The sequence below is a fragment of the Schistocerca cancellata genome, chromosome 1, assembly GCF_023864275.1.
Source record: "Schistocerca cancellata isolate TAMUIC-IGC-003103 chromosome 1, iqSchCanc2.1, whole genome shotgun sequence".
Classification (NCBI taxonomy): Eukaryota; Metazoa; Arthropoda; class Insecta; order Orthoptera; family Acrididae; genus Schistocerca; species Schistocerca cancellata.
Window position 1 is genome coordinate 1221714281 of NC_064626.1, and position 27249 is coordinate 1221741529.

At 41.9% G+C, this 27249-nt stretch overlaps 1 protein-coding gene across 1 annotated transcript in view; it reads left to right on the plus strand.

Annotated features, from left to right (window-relative positions):
* The window catches only part of LOC126094731 (uncharacterized), a 211409-nt gene that overhangs the window by 157656 nt on the left and 26504 nt on the right, over positions 1 to 27249 (plus strand). The window contains exon 2 of the mRNA XM_049909283.1: positions 18587 to 18798. Within this exon, the coding sequence (XP_049765240.1) occupies positions 18587 to 18798 (212 nt within the window). The remainder of the gene's footprint in view (positions 1 to 18586; positions 18799 to 27249) is intronic.

The following is a 27249-nucleotide window of genomic DNA, read 5'->3' on the forward strand; positions in this document are numbered from 1 at the left end:
TTAAATGACGCATCGCTTGCAACAACATACATATAAAATACGCTGTCGTTTAATTAAACATGTTATCATAATTGACGCAACACATAAATTGTTGTTTCAATCACAGTAGTCAAATATACTGGAAATATGCAACTATATTTGTAACAAAAGAAAGCAAGAACTCAAATTAGGTTACAAAATATATACATACCGGTATGTGAGCTAATCATCGTCGTCACTCAGAAGATGGAATAACTCTTCTGTTTCATGCTCTGACAGAACTGTAGTTGGTATTCACTGAGGCGTGCGAAACTGCAAGCTGAAGAGAATGACAAATGCAACGGATCGCTACCAAATGCTTCAAACCATATTCTCTCTTGAGTTGTTCGAAAAGCCCATTGTTTATTCCAACTATTGCAGAAGCATTATCTGTGCCAATTCCTACCATATTAGCGATTGGAAGTTTGAGATCTTTCAAAGAATTCACAAGAACAGCAGTTTCTACTACAGCGAGTTTGAGAAATGCTGATCTAATGGTTTGGATCTTTACGCTATAGTACCGTATAACGATACCTATCATTTTAGATATTGATACATCTGTGGTTTCATCTATTAATACACTGTATTTTTGGTCACCTGTATCTTCAACCAATTATTGTGTAAAATATGGAGCCAAAACTTCAGTTATAATGTTAGTGCACTTTGTACGATGTAATTGCATGTTTTTAGTGCCCCCATCACCGAAAAACACCTTCTTGCACAGTATTCCTAAATGATCTACAGCTAAAATGGAACAATGTTCAGCAATAAATAAAGAAAGGGAGCCTTCCTCTCTACTTGCTATTTTAACTGTAGTTTCCAGAAAAATTTTCACAGGTAAGGTGGTTTGTGGTTTCTTTAAATCAATTTTTTGTTTATGCTTAATAGTTTTCGAATGCTTTCTAATATCACACAATTTAGCATAAAACTCTGTTGCACATACTAGAATCTTGCCGTGGATAAGTCTCCAACGACTGGTTTCAGCCACCCATTGAATTCATGTTCTGCTTCCCACGCGTCCCAATATTTTTGAGCGTACTGCTTCTTCTTCTGTAGTAAATTCATTATGTAAGCCACCACAACATAAGTTTCACCAATTTATAATCACTGAAAATACATTAAAACTCAGGCGAACTAGAGGCCATGAAAAAATCTACTCACTCGGTAACTCGATATCAGTCCTATTGTTCATTGTTTATAACGTAATAATGTCTGAGATACCGCCACCGAATTGGTCTTGTATTACCACTGTGTATGTGTTAATAATTTGACTGCGAGTTAACACTTCGAAAAATTAGAGGCTGCTGGACAGAAATGTATTTTATTATAGTTAATATTACGTATGTTTTTTGTCAATTCGAAAAATAAAGGGAGTTCAAAAGTTGAATTATAGATCGATACGCTATCGAAGATAACAGGCTAGTGGGTAATGAATAATGAATTGTTCTATAGTAAAGGTTTTCTTACTGTGTAGGCAATTCCCACATTCAGGTTTACTAAATGCTGAACAGTGCTACACGATCTGCTTAGAACTTAACTTAATAAATCTAGAACAAAGTCAGTGTAGTACCCATTCTATAGTTAAAATCTTAGTGTTGTTAATGAAAATACTGGCCCAAAATAGTTTTGATTTGTACTTCAAAAGTCGTCAGTTCTCCAAAAGTCGCCAGATAAATCGCTAAATAATTTTTGTCGCTAAAAAGTTTTTTTGCCGCTAAGACGAAGGCAAAAGTCGCCATTTCTAGCGACAAAGTCGCTAAATTGGCAACACTGTCACCGCTACGCGCTGTTCACATCCAACTGCCCAACACTACACAAGTGAATATTCCAGCAATGAGTGCAACCAGCCACAGACTGCACACAGCACAGTCAGTGACTTTCATACAGAGCGCTACGTGGCCTTACCAACCTAAAAACCTAAACAGCCTACCTACAAAGTAAGGCACGTGTAAACAACTAGCAAAACTTGTTATACAGCTTTACATTGGCGCAGGTTTCTCCTTGGTCAACGCAAGTAGATGCAGAGTTAAATCGGGACCACGTCTGCGAGACGCCTTTAAGACCTCCTGCAGGTGCAGAAGCCGGTCTTGGGCAGAGTAACCCGCCATCACCTCGTGCTTTGAGCACGGGCGTCCCGGCGGCCATAATAAATGCGTGGCGGCGCGAGTGTTGCATGCAAAGAGGCGGTAATTAACGCGTTCAGCCGGCGGCCCGCTTTGTCGCCGCTAATTAGCGTAATCTCGTCTGACGTCCCAGGCTGCGCGCCGCTCGCGACTGATTACCCGACCTCCGGGTCGCGGGGCGGTCATCTTGAGCATTTCCCTCCGCTCTCTCGAATTTCTTTTTCCTCTTGAAATCTGCTGAAGTCTGCAGTTCTGAAACTAGCAGCGTCTCTGAGTTGGCAGCGTTAAGTATGCGAATTCGCAGAGCGCTAAATGAACTAGCGAACGCAGAAAGGCATCAGCGAGAAACCAATAGAAATACACCAATTTCGTACTCATCTTTAGTTTATTTAGATGCTATAAAGGTGTTTACTAAGGAGTTTAGTCAGTAGGAAAGCAAGTAAATCAAAGGTTCAAATGGCTCTGAGCACTATGGGCCTTAACTTCTGAGGTCATCAGTCCCCTACAACTTAGAACTACTTAAACCTAACCAACCTAAGGACGTCTCATACATCCATGCCCGAGGCAGGATTCGAACCTGCGACCGCAGAGGTCGCGCGGTTCCAGACTGTAGCGCCTCGAACCGCTCCGCCATCCCGGCCGGCGTAAATCAAAGGAAAGTTCTCTTGAGGAAATACACGTAGAAGTGGGAAGAAAATATGCGAAATGGGAGAAATGATATAGCTCGCAGAAAAGCAAATAAATTTTTTAACTGACTCAAAGCAACGAAATCGGGTGCAGTCAAAGACAAAAAGGGGAAATTTCTGTTTGGTGAAAAGATGGAAAGAATACATCGACGAATTGTAAGACGAAACTAATTCATCGGAAAATGTAATAGAAAAAGTAGGGGAAGCATTTGGCGAAGCCTGTCAACATACCTGATTTGGATGTGGCCAGCCCATTCCTAATTTCCTACTGGAAAATTGTGTGGTTTATTGTCTATTACCGGTTTGAGAGATTTCCCAAATCCATGAAACAGGGTCTCCCTAGGGAGCAAAGCGTTAATCATTTTAACTGCTAAAGATATTTGTAATGCTACAGTCAAGATCGAATTTATAACACCATTGCAGATTAAATCTGCAGAGTAAGAAAATCTTTGAAAAATTGGTTTTTCAAAACCAAATCCACTACAGCCCGTTTAAAATTTATTGTTCTTGTTTGGTTAAACGAGGCGTATAGTATAAATAACGTGGCGTAACAGTTATGACTTTTTTTTAAATTGCAGAGACGTGTCACTCCAATTGCCATCTAGAAACCATGATTAAAATTTTCGGTGGCTTCTATTAATCACCTCATAGAAATGCGAAGTTGGAATCTCATTAGGGGCCACTGCTAAAATGTTGTTATTCATGTCCTTGCTATGCATGAACTGTTTAAAACTTTACATTTCCAACTTTCCTGCTGTTAATTTTTTCACCACGGGCGATCTTTTGTTTAATGCACGACACACTATTTCTCTGAGACGGACTACTGGCTCTCCCATATTTCTCTTGATTTCCCTGCTTGTCCGTAGTGTCTAGAGTCCAAGTTATTCAGCTGTTCTCGTGTTTTGTGGTAATGTAGTCAATCACTGGATTGTACTTTATTATAAGCCTTTTGTATTTTGTCTCTCATACCCCTGAAGACTACATATTCATTGAAATGTAGCGCAACGAGTTATAGTAAACTGTACTTGTTATAAAAACATGTAAAATACCATAAGATGAATTCAGACGGTTGTCAGAGATACGGGTTCCATTTTATAGAACTGAGTACCACCAGTATATGCAAAATACGTTTTATTCTTATTTTCTGCAGGAATTCGTAAGTGTGTAATTTGTGATACGCTGAAGTTGCAAACTGCAAGTAGGCCTAATAGCGGTCTACGGTGACTGAAGTAGTTTTGCTATTCATGAGCTGGTTCCAGTGGGCTTTACATTTCCACTTCTGTTCCCTTTATTCGAACAGAGCCGGCATTAGAACCAACGAGATTAAACTCGTAATTATATTCAATCGCCTCCCATTTGGGATGCAAATTAGCTCATCCTAGGGGTTCCGTATAAGAGTCCTGGAGAGCAATAGTCATCCCCGTTTTTGTATTTGGCTTGATTTTCGTTCTTGTACGCGATGAGATTTAGTCAAAGCTACCTTGGTATGTATTCCTGGATTTTTATATCCTTGAAGCACATTATCTCCGAATCTTCTAATCAATCTAAAATATCAATGTAAGGAGAAAACTCTCGAAAACATAAAGACTTAGTTTTGCAAAAATGCGTGAAGAGGGAGGACGTGCCATGAGTGTATTTCACATTCGTTCGTCCCTCTGACAGTTTTGGAAATGTATTCACTGCCCTCTGTGAAATATGGAAATATATGCTGCTACTTGGGCACGACTTTTATTGTACGTAATCAGATTTCTGACCGGTTCGATGCGATACACCACGAATTCCTCTATTGTGCCAACATTTTCATCTCAGAGTAAACTTCAGCCAACGTCCTCAGTTATTTATCGGTTATATCCCCATATTTTTCTTCTCCCACAGCTTTTAACCTTTATATGTCCCTTATTCATCCGGTTCCTACCTATTTTTAATGTTTCTGATATGTTTCTGATCTCATCGATACTGCTATGAACCTTTTCATTCCTTATCTCATCAGTACACCTAATTTCCCACATCCTTCTATCGCACAAGCATCAAACGACTCCAGAATTACAGTCTCGGAAGTATCTTCCCCAAGTTAGAGCCAACATTTGAAAGTAACAGACTTCTTTCAGCCAGGAGCCCGGAATGCTATCTCAGCTTTTGCTCGTCTAGTTCACTGTTCACGATCTTCATGCCACCGTTATAGCTCTTCTCATATCTGCTACTCCTCATTAATCTCGTCTTTATTCTATTTACTACATTAAGAGACGACATTTCATCTGCTGCTTGAAAAGAAGTTTGTTTCAAACAACGAGGCGTTTAGTTTATAGATCTATCTCACAGCAAACAAAGGTCCGAAACTTCCTGGCAGATTAAAACTGTGTGCCCGACCGAGACTCGAACTCGGACCTTTGCCTTTCGCGGGCAAGTGATCTACCAACTGAGCTACCGAAGCACGACTCACGCCCGGTCCTCACAGCTTTACTTCTTGCAGTATCTCGTCTCCTACCTTCCAAACTTTACAGAAGCTCTCCTGCGAACCTTGCAGAACTAGCACTCCTGAAAGAAAGGATACTGCGGAGACATGGCTTAGCCACAGCCTGGGAGATGTTTCCAGAATGAGATTTTTCACTCTGCAGCGGAGTGTGCGCTGCTATGAAACTTCCTGGCAGATTAAAACTGTGTGCCCGACCGAGACTCGAACTCGGGACCTTTGCCTTTCGCGGGCAAGTGCTCTACCAACTGAAGGCAACTACCGCAACTACCGCGAAAGGCAAAGGTCCCGAGTTCGAGTCTCGGTCGGGCACACAGTTTTAATCTGCCAGGAAGTTTCATATCAGCGCACACTCCGCTGCAGAGTGAAAAATCTCATTCTGGAAACATCCCCCAGGCTGTGGCTAAGCCATGTCTCCGCAGTATCCTTTCTTTCAGGAGTGCTAGTTCTGCAAGGTTCGCAGGAGAGCTTCTGTAAAGTTTGGAAGGTAGGAGACGAGATACTGGCAGAAGTAAAGCTGTGAGGACCGGGCGTGAGTCGTGCTTCGGTAGCTCAGTTGGTAGGTCACTTGCCCGCGAAAGGCAAAGGTCCCGAGTTCGAGTCTCGATCGGGCACACGGTTTTAATCTGCCAGGAAGTTTCATATCAGCGCACACTCCGCTGCGGAGTGAAAAATCTCATTCTGGAAACAAAGGTCCCTTACAAATAAAAAAATTGGCCACATGCGAGTAGGACTAGCGCACTGGGGGTTCGGTACAAACTTAATTATATCTACAGACAGTTTATCCATTCCGGGAATCGAGGATATTGACGACTTTTGCTGTTAACGGCATTGATACTGCCAAGATATCGGGTCCAGGGATTCCAAGACTTTCGAGAACGTTTAAATTTCAAGTTGTTTCGTGTGATACAATTACGAACTGACAATTTCGGATTTTTCCCTTTACATTCAGTGTGAGACATTGTTTCTTGCCAAATTTCATTATTCTAACTCAACGGGAAATACACTATATAGCGCAGCGCTTCGAAATAAAAATAATAAGCTATGATATATTATATTACACTGAAGAGCCAAAGGAATTGGTACACCTGTCTAATATCGTGTAGGTGCCACGCGAGCACGCAGAAGTGACGCAACAGAACGTGGCATGGACTGACTAATGTCTGCTGGAGGAAAATGGCACCACGAATCGTGCAGGGCTGTCCATAAATCCGTTCGAGTACGACGGGGTGGAGACCTCTTCTGAACAGCACGTTGAATGGCATCCCAAATATGCCCAATAATGTTCAGGTTTGGGTAGTCTGGTGGCCAGCGAAAGTATTTAAACTCAGAGGAGCGATCAAGGAGTCACTGTAGTAATTGTTGGGTGTCCTTTTATTCTGCTGGAATTGCCCAAGTCCGTCGGAATGCAGGCGATCAGACAGGATGCTTATGTACATGTCAGCTGTCAGAATCGTATCTAGACGTACCAGGGTTCCCATACCACTCCAACTGTACATGTCCCACACCATTATACAGCCTTCACCAGCTTGAACAGACCCCTGCTGACATGCAGGGTCAATGGATTTATGAGGTTGTCTCCATATCCGTACACGTCCATTCGCTCGAGACAATTTGAAACGAGACTCATCCGACCAGTCATCAACAGTCCAACGTCGGTGTCGACGAGCCCAGGCGAGGAGTAAAGGTTTTTATCGTGCAGTCTCATCAGGGGGACACGAGAGCGTCTTCGGCTCCGAAAGCCCATATCGATGATGTTTCGTTGAATGGTTCGCACGCTGACACTTGCTGACTGCCCAGCATTGAAATCTGCAGAAATTTGAGGAAGGGTTGCACTTCTGTCACGTTGAACGATTTTCTTCAGTCGTCGTTGGTCCCGTTCTTGGAGGATCTTTTTCCAGCCGCAGCGATGTCAGAGATTTGATGTTTTACCGGATTCCCGATATTCAGGGTACACTCGTGAAATGGTCGTACGGGAAAATTCTCACTTCATCGCTACCTCGAAGGTGCTGTGTCGCATCACTCGTGCGCTGACGATAAAAGGGTTACCGACCGCAGCGCCGTATTCTGGCTGTTTGCATATCTCTGTATTTGAATACGCATGCCCATAACAGTCGCTTTGGCGCTTCTGTGTATTGATATTTGTTTAGATAGATATGAATTAATTGTTTAGACTGGAATGTTAATTGATTTTATCTCTGCTAGTAAACATCACTTTTAAGAAATCACTGAATAATTGGTAATTACTGGTTGAGAACACTACATGAATGATTGTTGCTCTGCTCGAGGCAATACTATCGAAATGATGAAACGTGGCACAGAAAAAGTTTACTCCCTTTTCTAATTAAGCTGAACTCTGCCTTTCAGCACCGTCATTACACCAGACGGCGAGTGCGTTGGTAGTCGACGTTGTTTGAAGGCCAATGACCGATCTCAATTTTATGTAGCTCGCGTAATAACGTTTGCCTGTATAATGAGATAAAAATATCGCTAAAATGGTGTCAGGGACGTATGAATTGTAATCTGTTTGCGTAAACACTAACAGTGTTCGGCCGTGGTCACGAAATTATTCGTCAGCAACATCTCTGCCTCAAACTGGACTAATAAAATCATATATAACATGAATAGCAAGGAAAGGGATTACAAGTGAAACACGGCTACTTAAAGTCAAATTAAGATAATTATTTGACAAAAGCGTACTAGTAAGACACAGCGTGACGCGATAGCGATGGACAAACGATAGAGAGCTCCTTTCGTTCCGCTTTATTTTATCGCTAGCCAAACGAAGGTACTTAACACGTTTTGTTCCACAGAGTTTTCTTTGTACATTTTAACGTATAGATACTTCTTTACAAAATATTGCATGAATAATGAAAAATACGTAATTTCGTTAGAACATCGTTTGTTTCAATTAATATCAAATACACTTAGATATGTAAAATTATTTGTAATATATTAACGCGTTAATTAAAGTAGGCGCTACTTTTTCATTCGATTAACTTCTCGTGGTTGGGATTCACAGTCATATAATATTTCTTAAAAGACATTATAGTCGCCGTTGACTTTATGAAATATTTATTACTATCATTAATAATAATTGTTTCATACAGTCAACGGCGACTGTGATATCTTTCAAGAAAGTTTTTTATTCATTTATAAAGTAACATTTCAACAGGTTTCGACGAGTTAGTTTTCGAGTATCAAAACATGTGACAAAAATGGCCGTATCTTTTGATAGCATTCACTTGGAAGCTTAAAATTTTTATTCCGTCAAGGGTCCATGGATATTAGTATGTGACATAAATTCGAACTTGATGCGCCAAAGTGTTCCAGAAGCAAAGAGCCTCAACAGACGGACAGAAAAACAGCCGGATAAAAAAAGACAAAATGAATGAAACAACAAGTTTACTGTTACCAATCACTGTTTATTTATCTCCAAGAACCGTTTCAAAGGTTTAAACCTCCATCGTCAGGTGGATTTACATTTGTTAATACTACATTTGTGTGTGTGTGTTGTGTTACAGTTTTTTGGAGGAACTTGTGCCACTGTCTAATGGAGAAACAAAACACTATTTCAGATCATGGTTTTGGGTTTCTTCTGACAAAAAATTAAATGTGTATCTAACGGTAAACATAAAATAAGTTAAATAAAGTACCTCCAGTGGTCACAACTTCCTTTCACAGTCGTGACACAACAAGGTTGAAATCTTTGAAACGCGTCGTGGAGATTAATAAACAGTGACTAGTAACAGTAAACTTGTTGTTTCACTTGATGTCAATAACAGTCACTGTAAACACTAACCTAAAATGTTCGCATTTAAAAGACAAAATATTTTTTCGTGTTATATAGTTACAAATTAGGAATTTTGGAATATTTTTCCTTTCCTTGTACTGCGAAGTCTTACTACTTGCGAAATTTCATGATTCTAGGTCGACCGGAAGTTTTCGTGCATCAAGATATGTGACATAATTGATCAACGGGATGTTTTCGTGTATCAAAATATGTAACATAAATGGCCGTATCTTTTGATCGAATTCACTTAGATGCTTAAAATGTTTAGACCGACAATGGTCTATTGATCTTAATATGTGACATAAACTCAACTTGATAAGTCTACCGTTCCTCAGGAAATGGGTTCTTAACTGTCGGATGGACAGACGAACAAGCAGACGGATGGACAGAACGACGGAGAGACAATAAAGTGATCCTATGAGGGTTTCGTTTCTACCGAATGAGTTACGGAACCCTAAAAATGGAAGTATGACGGTTAGTTGAGTGTTTAATGTGCTTTGATGTTTCAAACCACTGCAAGAAGCTCAATTTTTGCTGGCAGTATGCGGTTTCGGAACCCTAAAATTGGAAGTATGACGGTTAGTTGAGTGTTTAATGTGCTTTGATGTTTCAAATCACTGCAAGAAGCTCAATTTTTGCTGGCACTATGCGGTAAATCTTGCAGCGTTATACCACAATAACTTTGAAGGTGAAAGTCAGAAAGTAGACTATGCGAACACGCTGAATCTACCTGCAGTGCGTGGCTGCGTCATGTACCTCTATCATTTCCTAACCATTTTTTCAGTCATAATTGATGACTATCAATAAGAGATCGCATGAAATAAAGTATCTCTTATTCTGCTAGTCAAGATAACTTCGGTAGATGTGAGAGGGAAAACTTTACGTACTACTTCACTTTTACCGCTGGATTTTAACGGAAATCTCTCTGCGATGCACGAAGCTTCTCTTCTAGTGAATGTCACTGACGTCTGATATACATCTCCGTGACGCTTCCAAGCTTCCTACAAGAACACCAGACAAAACGCATCGCTCTTCTTGCGACAGTCTCTTTGTTCAACATTGTAAGGGTCTCCTTTTGTCCAGGCATACTTAATAGCCAGTCGAACTTGTATTTTCTGAAATACATCTTTCTTGTGTGAATTACCATTGCTTAGGGTACTTGCAATGAATTCTAGTCTGTCGTCTTCCCTACAGATAGTTTCATGTGGCCATTACCCTCTAGCTTGCTCCTGACGCAAAATCGCGAAATCGGAAAATAATGGGTATTTTCGTTTATTTTTGCGTAATATGGTACATCCTGTTACGTTAAGGAGAAATGGTACTCTGAAAAGCTCTCTGTATTATGCTACTATATTCTGCCGATTTTACTTCCTTATGGACAGCACAATCACATGCAAATTCCCATAGGTAGGCTAAAATACGCTGACGTTCAACGGTTTACGCTTATAAATACGATATCTCTTCTACTGTTTTTCTTTTATTTTATAAATAGACATTTTCCTGTGCCTTCAAACGCACCGTTGCGCCTAAGATCTACTGTAGACTGTTATCAGAAACGGAAGGAGTTATTCTGCGTCAGTCCTCGAAGGAGTGATTGGTAGATGGCGTGTTTGCATGTTTGATAGATGGTGTGTTTGTACGCCGTATTGAACATCGCACACTGCCAGCCATTGAGTGAGTTTCTTTAGCTGCCTTTTGCGTATGATTCTGTAGCTGAGTAGAGCATTCAGCGTTACTGATACAGTGTTTTTTTTTTTTGTTTAACTCTGCTGTGCTCCTCGACAAAGCGGCTGAAACGATCAGTTACAAAGATGACGTCCTTTCATGAACATCCTCAGTGTTTCCTAAAGCGGAATATCGGCACATCCACATTGTTTACAGTTTCTGTAATGGTAACGCGGCCGCGGCTCAAAGATAACACCGCAACGACGCCATCCAGTGGAGAGCACGTCACCAACGCATGGGGATATAGGAATCCTACGACCTACACATCATGCTGGTGAACGAGGACGTGCTCCAGATCATGAAAGGTTGTTGATGTTGTAGAAGAACAACCAGCTATCAGTACAAGGGGTCTCGGTTGACGTGATAAGCTCCCTCACTCGTCTGTCTGCGAATACTTCATCGGCAAGGTTTTCATCTGTACCACCTGGACCTTGCTCAAGAATTAAAGCCGCAAGATCATAGACATCTTCTCGCATACTGTCAGTCGTTATTACAGATGATTAATGACCAACCAGATTTCGTAAACCACGTCTTATGGACTGAAGAGTCAGTGTTCAGAATACATGGTGTTATGAACAAACACAACTTACACATCTACGCTGACGAGAATCCTAGTGGAATTCATTCCAAACGAGATTCATTATTAATGTATGGGCAAGCGTCTTCGATAGTACTACGTCTGGACCATTCATAAAACACTGGATGATACACCCTTACTGACAAGACATGATCTACGTGACGCTCGCGCATTTTTCCTATTACGAGTGCGGCAGTGGTGGGACGAACATTTTCCTGCTGTATGGGTTGGAAGGGACGGTCCCGTTCCTTGGCAAACACAGTCCCCCGATCAGACACCAGTGGAATTCGTTCTCCAAGGTTTCCTCAAAGAGAAAATACACAGGTTGGGGAAAACAAACAAAGATGAGCTCGTTGTATAGGATCACACTGTGGCAGTGGTGATACGCCAGTAGAGATTTGCTAGATTGCAGAGAGAGATCAGGTGACGTGCTGAAACCTGTAGTCGGGCGAGGGGGGAACATTTCGAGTATGTGCTCCGATAGGACTAAGACTATTCAAGTACAGTAAATACACATATCAAAAAAAGTTTTGCATCGCCTCGGTTCAGAGAGTTCCGTGACCTGTACACAAAATTGGAGTAGAGAGTAACATAAACATCATTTCCGCCCTTTTCATTGCTCATGAAAACCACACATGGCATGTTGTACCACCATACAGCGAGACCTTCAGAGGTGGTTGTCCAGACTGCTGTACACACCGGTACCTCTAGTAGTAGTAGTAGTAGTAGTAAGTCCTCTTGCATTGATGCATGCCTGTATTCTTCGTGGCATACTACCCACAAGTTCAGCAAGGCGCTGTTGGTCCAGATTGTCCCACTCCTCATCGACGATTCGGCGTAGATGCCTCAGAGTGGTTGTGGGTCACGTCGTCCACAAACAGCCCTTTTCAATCTAATCCCTGGCATGTTAGACAGGTTTCATGTCCGGAAAAGATGATGGCCACTCTAGTCTAGCGATGTCGTTATCGTGAAGGAAGTCATCCACAAGGTGTGAACGATGTGGGCCCGAATTTACGTCCATGAACATCAATGTTTCACCAATATGCTGCCGATATAGTTGTCCTATAAATCGGAGGATGGCATTCACGTATTGTACAGCCATTACATCACTTTCGATGACCACCAGCGGCGTATGTCGGCCCCACATAATGCCAGGCAAAAATATCAGGGAACCTTCACCTTGCTGCATTTGCTGGACACTGTACCTGAGGCGTTCAGCGTGACTGGGTTGCCTCCAAACACGTCTCCGTCGATTGTCTGGTTGAAGCGTCCAGCGTGACTGGGTTGCCTCCAAACACGTCTCCGACGATTGTCTGGTTGAAGGCATATGCTACCCTCATCGGTGAAGAGAACGTGATGCCAATCCTGAGAGGTCAATTCGGCATGTTTTTGGGCCTATTTGTACCGCGCTGCATGGTGTCGTGGCTGCAAAGATGGAACTCACCATGGACGTCGGAAGTGAAGTTGCGCATCATGCAGCCTATTGCGGACAGTTTGGGTCGTAACACGACGTCCTGTGCCTGCACGAAAAGCACTATTCAACATGGTGGCGTTGCCGTCAATGTACCTCCGAACTACAATCCTTAGGTATTCAATGTGTATCTTCAGGAGTTCTGGGAACCGGGGAGATGCAAAACTTTTTTTGATGTGTGTATATAAATGTAGTTGGTAAAGGACGCCCTAGCACAACAATTACTGGCGACAATCTGGAAGAAGTGAAGCAAATGGTTCTGGAAAAATGCCGAATCACCATCAGAGAGGTTTCTGATGACTTCGGCACTTCTTTTGGCGCATACGAAGAATTTTTTTTGGTTGTTTTGGAAATGAAATGTGTAGCAGCAAAGTTTGTTCCGAAACTGTTGAATTTCGAACACAAACTACGTCGGGTTGACATCGCTCATGAACTGCTGAATGGAGTCGACAGTGTTCCAGAAGTTCCAAAGCAGGTTATAAGATGTGACGAAACACGGGTATACTGGTATGACGTCGAAACGGAGACCTCACCAACCTAATGGAAACTGGCTGAAGAGTCAAGAGCGAAAAAAAAAAAAATTGACGGGTCGTATCACAAGTATAGCTTCTTGCCACAGTTTTCTTCGATTGCAATCGGATAGAGCAACATGATTTCCTGCCTTAAGTTCGTACGATCAACAAAGAGTACTGCCTGGAAGTTACGCCCGGTTTGTCGAAGAAAAAGACCAGAATGTGGTAAAACCACTCGTGGTAATTGCATTACGTTAGCGCTCCCGCTGACTCCTCACTGCTTGTTTGCGATTTTTTGGCAAAAATCCAAACACTTGTGTTGTTTCGGTTACCGTATTCACCGAACATAGACCCCTGAGATTTCTTTCTAATCTCGAGGCTGGAGGGAACCATGAAAGGTCGTCTTTTTTGCCACCCTTGATGGAATAAAGGCAGAATCGCTGGACTAGCAGAACACGACAAAGAAAGTGAGTTCCAGAAATGATTCCAAGACTGGAAAATGCGCAAGCACTAGTTTATTATATCTGCGCGGGTTTACTATCAGGGGGAGGCAGTTGATGTGGATGCATGAAGAAAGACTTTTTTTTAAGAAAAACGAAAGTTCAACTTACTTTCTGATAACAAGTATCTTTCCGTTTTGACGCTCGCATCCATAGTGATACAAGAGAGATTTTGTTTCAAGAAGTCAGTCAGGAAAGACTTGAGATTCAAGCGATGTAGGTACATCCAATCAGTTCTCTAATTTTACGTACAGCCAAGGATTTTTTTCTTTTCCTGGGTCAGTGTCGACACTACTGAAGAACGCTTAAGAGGTTACGAGCATCTAGTGGCCTTTCTGCTCTCATTTTTCTCAATTTTTTTGTGGTGTTGAGACATTGCTTGCTCTTCTATTTTTCTTGTGTGGGTGATCAGGGCCTGGATGAGTGACACATGTATTGAGTGGCAGAAAAACGAAAGGTCTGGCCGGCTGGCTTTTCTGTGAATACGAGCGGGAATGGCATGTGGGTCCCCTCAGGACTGTCGATCTGCTACGGCTCCTATCCATTGCATTTTACAGCCACTTTTAACATTTTTAAATGTTCGGATAATAAGTTGCCGTCTCTTTATCTAAGAATAGATGATGAATGCAGCTAGCCGCTATCTCTGTGTAATGTCTTGTCTGTATAGACGTGTATCTGTTGCCTTTATGATCCCTTCACCTTCACACATAAATCTATACAGTAAAGTAAGGCCCTCCCAGTTCTTGGCCGATCCGTGATGAGACAGGTGAAAACTTAGACTAATGGAGGATTATTAGTATTATCTCTGTTTTCATTCGCTTTCTCTCTTTCTCTCCTTTATCTATGTACAGTTTTAATATAATATTTCATTACGTGAAATCAGCCAAATAGGATCTTTGGTGGAGTCCTTCGTCTTGGTAATCAGCGGCTGGCTTGCTGTAAGAGATCTTTACATTTATTATTACTGTTATACACTGCAGTCAGTCGGGAGAATCAATCGTTTGGACAATTTGTTCCTTTTACTAAAGACTGCGAATTCCAGATGTGTACGAAGCCTTTTTGGACGATTTAACACAGACTATGTGATTGAAGGCTCTCTCCGACACAGCTGATACTTCCCCAGTAATTACAGGGCCAACGTGTTCATCAAATGATTCAGAAAAAACTCATTCGTTCATTCACTCCAAAACAAAAAAGTCACAAACCTTACTTAAGGAGGAAATTGTGTATTAAATCCATCTCCATTACATATCCAGATCTCCGGTGATTCCACGCCTTAATTATTTTCCTTTTACAGTCTCTTTCTCTTCAAACAAACTGCTAGCGGCACAAATATTAATTGGCTCGCTTTAGCGAGAAGAAAAGCAGAATATGTATCTCTCAGAAACACGTCAATCCCTCAACAGACACTCCAGAAGCTGTCCTAGTTACCACTCTAACAACCACGGAGAATGCATACATGCATCTCTGTTATTTCAAAGAATAAACGCACTAGAAAATACTTTGGCGTCGTCGTGCTGTCGCCGCATATATTACGAGGAAATCAGATCAGATAACTTTTCCAAAGTGAATGAATGTGGATGGTTTGATTGAAAATGATTGATTGGTGCGTGGTAGAGAGTATTTTCTGTGGGGACATTACACACTGTTAAACGTTTATTTCAATGTCTGCCGTCTGAGCTTCGCTTGACCGACGCCAGATGTTAGCACTGTTTACAGAAGTTCCCGGAATGTGAGACCTGAAGCCAGTGGATGCCGGCGGTTTTCACGGCTCCTTTCGCGTGTCCCGTGCAATATAACTGCGGATTCCAGTAGAAGACGCAATTCCCGTTTGTACGTACACACCTAGTTTCGAGTTAACAGGTGTAGAGACGTTGAGCTGAGTCAGCGAGCTAGCGCAGGCGTAACTTCGTGACGTATTCGCCGCGGCCTCTCTTTGCCGTATGCCTCGAGAAGGCGCAATGTGACGTCTGAGAAACTTACCGAAAACCGGGCACAAAACAGCTTGCTATCCAACTTTGTGGGATTTTTCTGAGTACACTGGCTACAGATGACTGGCGCATTTTCACGCGGCATCCTACGACTGGAAACATTCGAGCATGGTGGGGGCGCCAAAAACTACTTTTAAGGGTCAGTGTGCTCTGCACGAGATGGGAAATCTCTGTGGACCGCCAAGAAGAATAGGTGTGTTGATAGCGTCTCCTCCTGGAGATACTCTTGCACAGACTTAAGAGTAAGAATGTCTCGGTGGAGCAGGCAGAAGTTTAGGTTCTTTCCGGAATTTATCTTATCTGGTTTTATCGGTGGTCAACGACCATCAGAGAGCGCAAAAGTACAGAGGTCAGCGGGTTCACCATCCGACTGCTGTTTGCCATCTACATACTGCCTGACGTCTCGGTGGTAAAGTATTTGCAGCGCCGGCATAATAGGAACCCGCAATTCTACTCTGACGCCCTCAGGAGCGTATGCTCTCGTTTTGGTATCACAGTACCCGCTGTTTTTCGTCTGGAGTTTTCACAGAGTTCTCATTTCCGATCGCCATTCTCTAGCACAGTCGAGATTTATCATTATCTGTCCATTGACCCACTCACAATGTGTTAACTTGTTCAGTATTTGGGAGTAGGTGCGGCGTAAGAAAATATGTAAATTACTTACTCTAGAAACCATTATTATATACCCACGTTCTATTAAAGCAATGTTCAGCGAATCAAATGGTTCAAATGGCTCTGAGCACTATGGGACTTAACATCTATGGTCATCAGTCCCCTAGAACTTAGAACTACTTAAACCTAACTAACCTAAGGACATCACATAACACCCAGTCATCACGAGGCAGAGAAAATCCCTGACCCCGTCGGGAATCGAACCCGGGAACCGCACGACCACGAGCTGCGGACGTTCAGCGAATCGCATATTTACTTGTTTATTAGATAAAATAAAATTCTTTGTAATACTTCATTTCTCAATTAGTAGTCAGATGATAAACAGGATTATCCTGCCCACTTTTATAATTTTTGGCCATAGGGATTGATTATGAACTTCATTAAATTATAGCCTGTGTGCAACTGTTTTTATTGCACTGTAACCTGCCAACAGATAAATCCGCAAACTCGAATTAAAAATCTGACTAACCTCCGAATGAAAATGTGACTCATACATAACCTTTCAATAACTAACTGACTGTGAATCTAAACTGGAAAATGTAGACGTGAGCAATGCTGCGTCATCGCTCTGTAAAGTCATTCTGAATAAACTGAAGATTCTTACCTCAATTATGTTGTCGGATAACGCGTATATATCTTCTCCTATAAGACAATTTTTTTTCTGGCACAGCCCAGTGAAATGCTGGCCACTAGGTTTTGTTACGTATAAAAAAAGAACTGATTTTATTTACGATAATTAGCATGATTATGGATAGGAGAAATTAGTAAAAACTTTAAATTCAGATGAATGACTGCCAAAAGTTATCTTTATAAGAAAGATTAATATTGAAATATTATTATTGAAAATTATTTATATGTGACTTTGATATAATAATAGTACAAAATGAGTTGTTGCAAATTACATATGCGTGCGGCAATAAATAATAATAATGTTTGCTTCTGCCTTATACTACATCGCTCAGGCACCGCCATCGTTCTCCACGACCGGCCTTGGTAATTCCATACAGGACACAAGTGCTCTCTGTGAGCTATACAACTAGACAACTGCTCTCTAAGAGCGACCTGACCCAACAGCCCGACTGAGAGCTACTACTACTACTGCTCTTGACACTGCTCTCTGGCCTGCGATTCTATTGTAGCATACATATCGCAGGCAGCGCGTGAGCAATCCATCGAAATTACATCTGCTCGAGTGCGCTAGCAATAAGTTCCTTAGTCATGTACATCATACAACATGTCTGCCGGGTCGTTATATTAATACTATTAGTGCTGAGTATAGGATTACACAGCCAACAGATTCCACATTACTGGTAGGTACACTGACCTAGGTTTCGACACCTGCTAAGGGTGTCCTCATCACAATAAAATTATGATAAATCGTAAGATGGCATTGCTAAAATGCAATGATTAGAGTTTAGATCAGTTCTCCTCTACATTCTGACCACTGATTTTTAGCAATGTAATCTTAAGATTTCTCATAATTTCATTCTGATGAAGCCATCCCTCGTAGGTGTCGAAACTTTAGTCAATGTACATACCAGTTACATTCAATCAGTTGGCTGTGTAATCCTTTGTTGGAACTAGTATGCGGTTGCTGAGTAACAGCCATTCTTAAAACTGTAAAATGCGAGTTCATTTCTCTATTGTGCATAAGATAAAGCGATGCTTAAAGGGCAGTAGGGGGGGGGTTACTTGTGTGAGCATCTCTCATGCAAATTTAGTTGAATTCAAGTGTTACATACACTCCTCCAACCCAGCACATCGCATGATTCCCATTGAGTAAACTCTCGCACTGCAGAAAGACACGGAGAGGAGTTTATTCACTCAGAGGTCATGTCAAAGTTGACAGTAAACAACACCTGTCGTTTCGTTACACTCTGCCATCCTTGCATCATTACACAGGCGGGTAGACCGTTAATGGCCACCCTCCTATAGTGCGCATGCAGTGCGTGCTCAGCAGTTATCGGCCCCCCTGCCCCCCCTTCCCCCCCTGCCCCCCTCATTAGTGGTGGAGGCATTAATGCAGCGAGGGACCGTGTGTTGCACAGCGGCGGCGACGGGCGCGCTGCAGCTGCGCCGGCTGAGCGTGCCGCAGTACAAGGTGCGCGGCGACATGGCGCTGCTGCAGTGCCTGTACGACCTGGAGGACGACGCGCTCTACTCCGTCAAGTGGTACAAGGACGACGAGGAGTTCTACCGATACGTGCCGCGCTCACACCCGCCGCAGCACAGCTACAAGATCGACGGCGTCAAGGTCGACGTAAGTACCCTGTCTTTTACACTACGTAGATTCCTTCTTGACAGTCATCATCATCATCTTCATCATTTAAGACTGATTATGCCTCTCAGCGTTCAGTCTGGAGCATAGCCCCCCTTATACAGTTCCTCCATGATCCCCTATTCAGTGCTAACATTGGTGCCTCTTCTGATGTTAAACCTATTACTTCAAAATCATTCTTAACCGAATCCAGGTACCTTCTCCTCGGTCTGCCCCGACTCCTCCTACCCTCTACTGCTGAACCCATGAGTCTCTTGGGTAACCTTGCTTCTCCCATGCGTGTAACATGACCCCACCATCTAAGCCTGTTCGCCCTGACTGCTACATCTATAGAGTTCATTCCCAGTTTTTCTTTGATTTCCTCATTGTGCACACCCTCCTGCCATTGTTCCCATCTACTACTACCTGCAATCATCCTAGCTACTTTCATATCCGTAACCTCAACCTTAGTGATAAGGTAACCTGAATCCACCCAGCTTTCGCTCCCATACAACAAAGTTGGTCGAAAGATTGAACGGTGCACAGATAACTTAGTCTTAGTACTGACTTCCTTCTTGCAGAAGAGAGTACAACAAAGTTGGTCGAAAGATTGAACGGTGCACAGATAACTTAGTCTTAGTACTGACTTCCTTCTTGTAGAAGAGAGTAGATCGTAGCTGAGCGCTCACTGCATTAGCTTTGCTACACCTCGCTTCCAGTTCTTTCACTATGTTGCCATCCTGTGAGAACATGCATCCTAAGTACTTGAAGCCGTCCACCTGTTCTAACTTTGTTCCTCCTATTTGGCACTCAATCCGTTTATATTTCTTTCCCACTGACATTACTTTCGTTTTGGAGATGCTAATCTTCATACCGTAGTCCTTACATTTAGCCGTAAGCTAAAGAGATCTGGTCCTGGCAACCTCTTGACAGTTAAAAAAAAAAAAAAAAAAAAAAAAATTGGAAAATTCAGCTAAAATTCCCGGAAAAGTGTGTAGCCGTTCTGAAGAAGACCCCTCACAAACCATGGCACTCGCCATGGTGCGATGCCTTGTCTGCCTCACATCTACAGATTGGAGGGGTGACATCTTATACAGTCCCTCATATCCGGGGCTGATACAGAACTTTTTTTATGGGGGAGGGGGCAGAGATTATAATGGTGACCGTGCGCCTGTACGATTTGTCAGATTAATTTCAAAATAAACTCTCTCTCCCCCCCCCCTCCTCTCTCTCTCTCTCTCTCTCTCTCTTTCTCTCTCTCCCCTCTCCCTCCCTCTGTCGCCGTCAACCCCCCCCCCAACCGCTGTTTCTCCCTCTGGGGAACACCACAGCAGAAACACCCATTCTACATCTACCTCCATACTCCGCAAGCCACCTGACGATGTTTGGCGGAGGGTACCTTGAGTACCTGTATCCGTTTTCCCTTCTATTCCAGTCTCGTACTGTTCGTGGAAACAAAGATGGTCGATATGTCTCTATGTGGGCTCTAATCTCTCTGATTTTATCCTCATGGTCTCTTAGCCAGATATACGTAGGAGGGAGCAATATTCTGCTTGACTCCTCGGTGAAAGTATGTTCTCGAAACTTCAACAAAAGCCCGTACCGAGATACTAAGCGTCTCTCCTGCAAAGTCTTCTATTCGTATTTATCTATCATCTACGTAATGCTTTCGCGATTACTAAATGATCCTGAAACGAAGCGCGCTGCTCTCCGTTGGATCTTCTCTATCTCTTCTATCAACCCTATCTGGTACGGATCCCACACTGGTGAGCAATATTCAAGCAGTGGGCGAACAGGTGTACTGTAACCTACTTCCTTTGTTTTCGCATTGCATTTCTTTAGGATTCTTCCAATGAATCTCAGTCAGGCATCTGCTTTACCGACGATCAACTTTATATGATCATTCCATTTTCAATCACTCCAAATGCGTACTCCCAGATAATTTATGGAATTAACTGCTTCCAGTTGCTGACCGGCTGTATTGTAGCTAAATGATAAAGGATCTTTCTTTCTGTGTATTCGCAGCACATCACACTTGTCTAAATTGAGATTCAATTGCCATTCCCTGCAACATGCGTCAATTACAATCAGAGGTGAGTCATCTCTGCCTCACTCCATTAATCAGCCTCTTTCTCCACGTCCTGTTCAGCAGCAGGGACCTGTCTCCCGAATGACCTCCCTCTGTTCTGAATATCAGCCCCAGCTTCACAGGATAGTTAATGACACCCCTAATAAAACAACAGTAACTTGCACATTCGTTTCTGTACATGCTCGTTATCCTGCTACAACTACAGTGATCAAATTAAAAAGGGCTGCATCCGAGAGGTTAAGACGAATTACGATCATTGTTGGGAAGTACGCAGGCTACACATACGAAACGGTTACACATTCACCTTCGAAGGATTACGAAAGGAGACCAACATCACTTGCCCGCGAAAGGCAAAGGTCCCAAGTTCGAGTCTCGGTCGGGCACACAGTTTTAATCTGCCAGGAAGTTTCATATCAGCGCACACTCCGCTGCAGAGTGAAAATCTCATTCTGGAAACATCCCCCAGGCTGTGGCTAAGCCATGTCTCCGCAATATCCTTTCTTTCAGGAGTGCTAGTTCTGCAAGGTTCGCAGGAGAGCTTCTGTAAAGTTTGGAAGGTAGGAGACAAGGTACTGGCAGAAGTAAAGCTGTGAGTACCGGGCGTGAGTCATGCTTTGGTAGTTCAGTTGGTAGAGCACTTGCCCGCGAAAGGCAAAGGTCCCGAGTTCGAGTCTCGGTCGGGCACACAGTTTTAATCTGCCAGGAAGTTTCATATCAGCGCACATTCCGCTGCAGAGTGAAAATCTCATTCTGGAAACATCCCCCAGGCTGTGGCTAAGCCATGTCTCCGCAATATCCTTTCTTTCAGGAGTGCTAGTTCTGCAAGGTACGCAGGAGAGCTTCTGTAAAGTTTGGAAGGTAGGAGACGAGGTACTGGCAGAAGTAAAGCTGTGAGTACCGGGCGCGAGTCGTGCTTCGGTAGCTCAGTTGGTAGAGCACTTGCCCGCGAAAGGCAAAGGTCCCGAGTTCGTGTCTCGGTCGGGCACACAGTTTTAATCTGCCAGGAAGTTTCAATCAGCGCACACTCCGCTGCAGAGTGAAAATCTCATTCTGGAAACATCCCCCAGGCTGTGGCTAAGCCATGTCTCCGCAATATCCTTTCTTTCAGGAGTGCTAGTTCTGCAAGGTTCGCAGGAGAGCTTCTGTAAAGTTTGGAAGGTAGGAGACGAGGTACTGGCAGAAGTAAAGCTGTGAGTACCGGGCGTGAGTCGTGCTTCGGTAGCTCAGTTGGTAGAGCACTTGCCCGCGAAAGGCAAAGGTCCCGAGTTCGAGTCTCGGTCGGGCACACAGTTTTAATCTGCCAGGAAGTTTCATGAAGTGAACTTGTTTAATTTTGTTCCACCTCATGGTTATATTTGTATGCGACTTCGCATCCTAGATTTTTAAAATGTTTTACTTGCTCCAAGGTTTTATTATTCAAGACTATTTTAGATCTTACTGGTACTCTGCTCTGAAATGCCATAACTTTCGTTTTTTCTACCGACAATGTTAGGTTCTAATCTGAGGCTATCTGCTGCAACTTATAGACTCCTATCTGCGTGTCACCTTGATTCTCTGTAATCAGAATTTAATCATCTGCATATAAAATTGCGTTTAGTATAGTGTTACGATCTATAAGAGCTTTATTTATGTTCAACATTTTCTATTTGTTTATATATATATATCCTACTCCTTCATTTGTGTTCACTGGCTTTGCTGCTATACTTCCCACACGTAAAAAGAGTTCAGGTGTTTGTGTGTAGAATCTTAATATCCCTCATGGGATGAGATGTATAACCTCGTTCAGCAATTATAGTCGATAGTATTTCCCTGTTCGAATTGCCGGAAGCTTTCTCAGTATCCATAAAAGCGAGATGGGTTTCCCTATTGAACTCTCATCTTTTTTCTATAACTTTTTGCAATATTTTTACACTGCAGAATATTTGGCTATAGTATTTCGAAGGTAAAATACAGACGTTGCACATGTAGGTCTATTGAAAACAAATTATTGGCCACAGACAAGAGACTACAATATGCGTTACGAAACCACGGCTTCACAGTGTGTTGATCTCGAGCTTCTAGCCGAGTGTAGTGGGTTTTCACCCACTTGACGCCACTGGAACCCTGAGAAACTTTTTACATGTGCGGTGTCGTATGTTTCAAAAACATTCCTTCGATTTTACAATACTATCTTCTGCGTAAATGAAGATAATAACTTAGGCTGAAGTTTGACTTACGTATAGGACTACAAGGTTTTTATTTTTAAAAGAACCAGCTGATTTTGCAAGGGCATATCACTTACAAGAATGTACATTAGGGTCTCTCTTAGTTTTTGGTCCTTTCTGCAAGCTAATACTTCGCTACTCGCGCCCTATACTTCCGTAAAAGTAATTTATAAAATGATCCTTGCAAAGATTCTGGTCAACTTGTGGGCGAACTCTAAAAGACTTGACGTTGGAAACGTTATTCAAAAGTGGTAAACTCTTCCCTGGTTCGCAATTTAGTTTTTTATTCCCAGACAAATTTATGGTCACAATTCAAGGCCATCGCAGCACTTTTAAACAACATTCCGAAGTAATACAAAATTACTGAGGCCTTCGTGATCACTTGTTGACAAACTGATTCTTCGCTTCTGTCATGGGATTTTCGGCCAACGTTTGTTCGGTGATTTTTCTGCAGCGAACGATCGTTGCAGATAGCGAGGGAAGAGCCACAGCAGTAATGGCACGTTAAGGACGTATAGGGTATCCAGGGAAGACATGTCAATGTTCGGGGAGTAGCAGGAACGTCGTCCGAAACGAATATGTATGGCTCGGGAACTAACAGGATTTCTTCATCTTAGATTTCTTTTCCTGCAAGCTGTTTGCTCTTCATATCTTGAGAGATGGTAGTATCGATCGAAACAAGAAAAAAAAATGGTGCAGTAAACGAGGGCTGTAACATGAATACCTTAAGAACTATGAGCACTTGTTCATCTTCGTTAACGTGCAACACGTGTCTTCTGCGGAACAAGTGTCGGTAGCTTGTGTTCTTGAGGTTAGCATGCAGACTCTCGATCTCCGGGAATCGGGTTTGACTCCCGGCCGCGTCAGTGGTTGGATCATCAGGATATCATGATCAGCGACGCACAAGTCGCTGAAATGGCATCAACTCAAAACACTTGCACCGGGTGGTCGAATTCCCCACAAGGGGAATGCAGTACGCCATTTTTTTTTCTTTACTGAACAAATGCTCGTAGCTCGTAAGGTAGATATTTGAGACCCAATGTTTACTCGTCAACTTTTTATTGTTTTAATCCATACTACCTCTTCCCAAAACAGGAATAGCACTTTTAGTATACATTTTAGAACTAATGTTGAGTGGACCTTTCTACTACAAATATTCGTACATATCATGTACTTGAAAGTTGACTATTCCATCTGAGACACCCTGTATACTTTACGACCACGAGCTCGACTTCAGCCATCATCAATGGAGGGCGAAGCTTGGACAATATCAGCCTCTAGTGCTGCCGAAACGTCGATAAACCGTCATTTAAACGTCGGCCGAAGAACGTGAGACAGAAGCCAACACACCGTTTCTCATTCTGAAGTGAATTTGGCAACAAAATATTTCTCAAAATTTCTTGGAAAATGTGCAACGTGAAACAGAATTGTTTCCATTAATAATCGTCATAAATTGTATAAGAGAGAAGCTTATTTATCTTAACTTCTATGGAACTACTGATAATGAATATTCTTACCTAAGAAATGATTTCATAGATGTTCGGTATATTTTACACTACTCATCAAAGGTCTCTAAAACAAATTGCTTCTTCTTCTATTACCTCGTTATTATAATCTTGTATGAGTTTGATGCCTCATTACACACTCATATATATTCATAATTTGTTGAGTTGCGCTATTGCAAGCAGGATCACTCGCGTTGAAATGTCACTCTCGAAGAATTTGGTGCGGACCAGTTATTCTTTTTGCACTGACTCATTCTGACGCGTGGACACCGGGACACGTACTGGCCACAGAAATGTATCCACAGATCATTCCGACAGTGCTGTCAATTATACTGAGTAGGCCGATATTTAATGTTGTCTCTTCTGAAGAATTATTTTCCATATTTTGCAGGTTCTTATTTTCGAAAAGGACAACCGAGCACTAATATCTTTTACTCTGTCATAAAGATTCGTGATGGAAATACCAGTTTCAAGCTGCTTTTCGTATTCGAATATACTGCAGTTAGTTTCTGTTGTCAAGACAACCAGAGATGCTCGCGCGTACTAGTAAACAGCGAAGCGCGCAAATCGTTAAGCATACCTCTGATTCACGTAGCATAACTGTCAAAATATTTCATTTTTCACTATTAAACGTTCAATAAACTTCAAAAACTGTCAAGGATTTTCATATTAACTTTAACTATTACCACATTTTTCAGAAAAACTCACTCATGAACATGAGAACATGATTTTCCAATGTTTCTTGGTTGCGTATTATTTAAATCTTTGTCTCTCATTTTCAGCAGATTAGGATCTTCATTCGGTTTTAATAACAAACATCAAGCATGCACACTTCCAAAATAAGAATCTCCAACAGCAGGTTTTCTTTCTTTCCATAATAATTATCTTCCCCATTGATTTATTGATGATTCTTCACAATACGCATAGTATGGTATATATTTCCATCAAACGACTGACTTCAATGGAATACAGACGTGAACTGAACAAAATTGCAATAGTAACAAGTTGTTTTTCATATTAACGATGTTATAATTTAATCTGTGTCCTCTGGCGTGGCATGGCTGTCGGTTCGGCGCGTACAGCGACCAACTTCCTAAGCTGCCGTTACCGTGCAGTCACCACTCCCCCGTCGTTGTTTCAGCGTCCTCGAAAACATAATATAAGAACACGAAGAAACACAACGCGCGGTACATCTTTCACATAATTTTACTCTATTATATTTATGAAACTCATTACCTGCATGCTACTTCATATATTATAGTAATCTTACCGCAAGATCATTCGTGGTAGTACGTTCTTGAAGGAAGCCAGTGCTCATCAACAAAAAAAAAAGTGCGATATTCACTCAAGAATATCAGCAGAGCATTAGGAAAGTCTCATTCTCTTCATCCTTACCTGTTGCCCTAAATGAGCTGGGTCATTATAAAAAGACATATTTTTACTATTCCCTCGTCTGTACGTGTTGTCATATGTTTCTGCTGTTGACAGACATTTAACAACCTGCCAACGGCGTGGTCGGTTTTTCTAGTAGAAAATCGTCCTTTTTAACAAACAACAGGAATTTTGATCTACAAATGACGGGAAACTTTGTTTGTAATCTTATATTGTACATGTAAACGTTTAAAATGTGACAGCTTGAGGGTATTCATTTTGTGTGGTGAACTATTGGAAGAAGTAGATGTTATTTTGTAAGTCTACGAAGAGCAGATCAAAGAACCCTTCACGTCGCTAAAAATGCTTGAAACTAAAAGTTATTGAGAGAATAATTTAAACATCATCCATAAAAATTCCATCATTATTCACTAACTAAGAAAACCAAACAGGCAATACTTAAAAATATTAAACAATTACTCAAAAACAATAATAATAGTAATAATAACAGTATCTGTGAATTTACGTAACGTAAATGGTATGGAAAAAATCGGTATTTTATCTTAGAAACGGCAGATAGCATACTACTGGAGATAAGGGTCGCAAGTTAATTAAAAAAGTAAAAGTCTGTGCAGTTTTAGTGTCTACAAGTGGCAGATTTAGTAACAGAAAGAGCGAAATAACGAAAAAATTTACTAGAAAAAGGGACCAGTGGAGTGAAAATTTGAGTTTGTCGATAAAGTAGTGCATAAGTGAAGGTGAAAGCGCTAGTGCGTATGAAAGCAGAAAAAGTTACAGAATGAAATATAGCTGAAACTCTCAAAATGAGGTGTATGAAGGCGCAGCATTGAGGATGATGTAAGAAGGATGGGTAAATGACATGAACGTATCTTGGCGTAAAAAATCTGTATTAACAATGACAGTTCAACGTTTAAAATGAGATAGATAAAAACGTTGTACTGATTAAGATTTAAATGTAACATGACAAAAGAAGACTGTTGAAAACTGCGAACGACCTCTGTCGTAAACTAAATCTGTATCATAAATGGTTGTATTTCTTCAAGGGCATTGATTGACCATGTCTGTTACAGAATAGGGAAATTACGTCTGTCACAGTTTTGTAACGGGGGTGCCAGGACACTGACTCTCAGCTTAAGGGGCTCCGGAACGCCCTATACTTGCAATGTTAAAATAACGCTTATAAATTACATCTTTCCTCACAAAGTATTTGGGGTAGGAAGTTGAACTTTTTACAGATTATTTATTGGAATATGGGCTACAACTT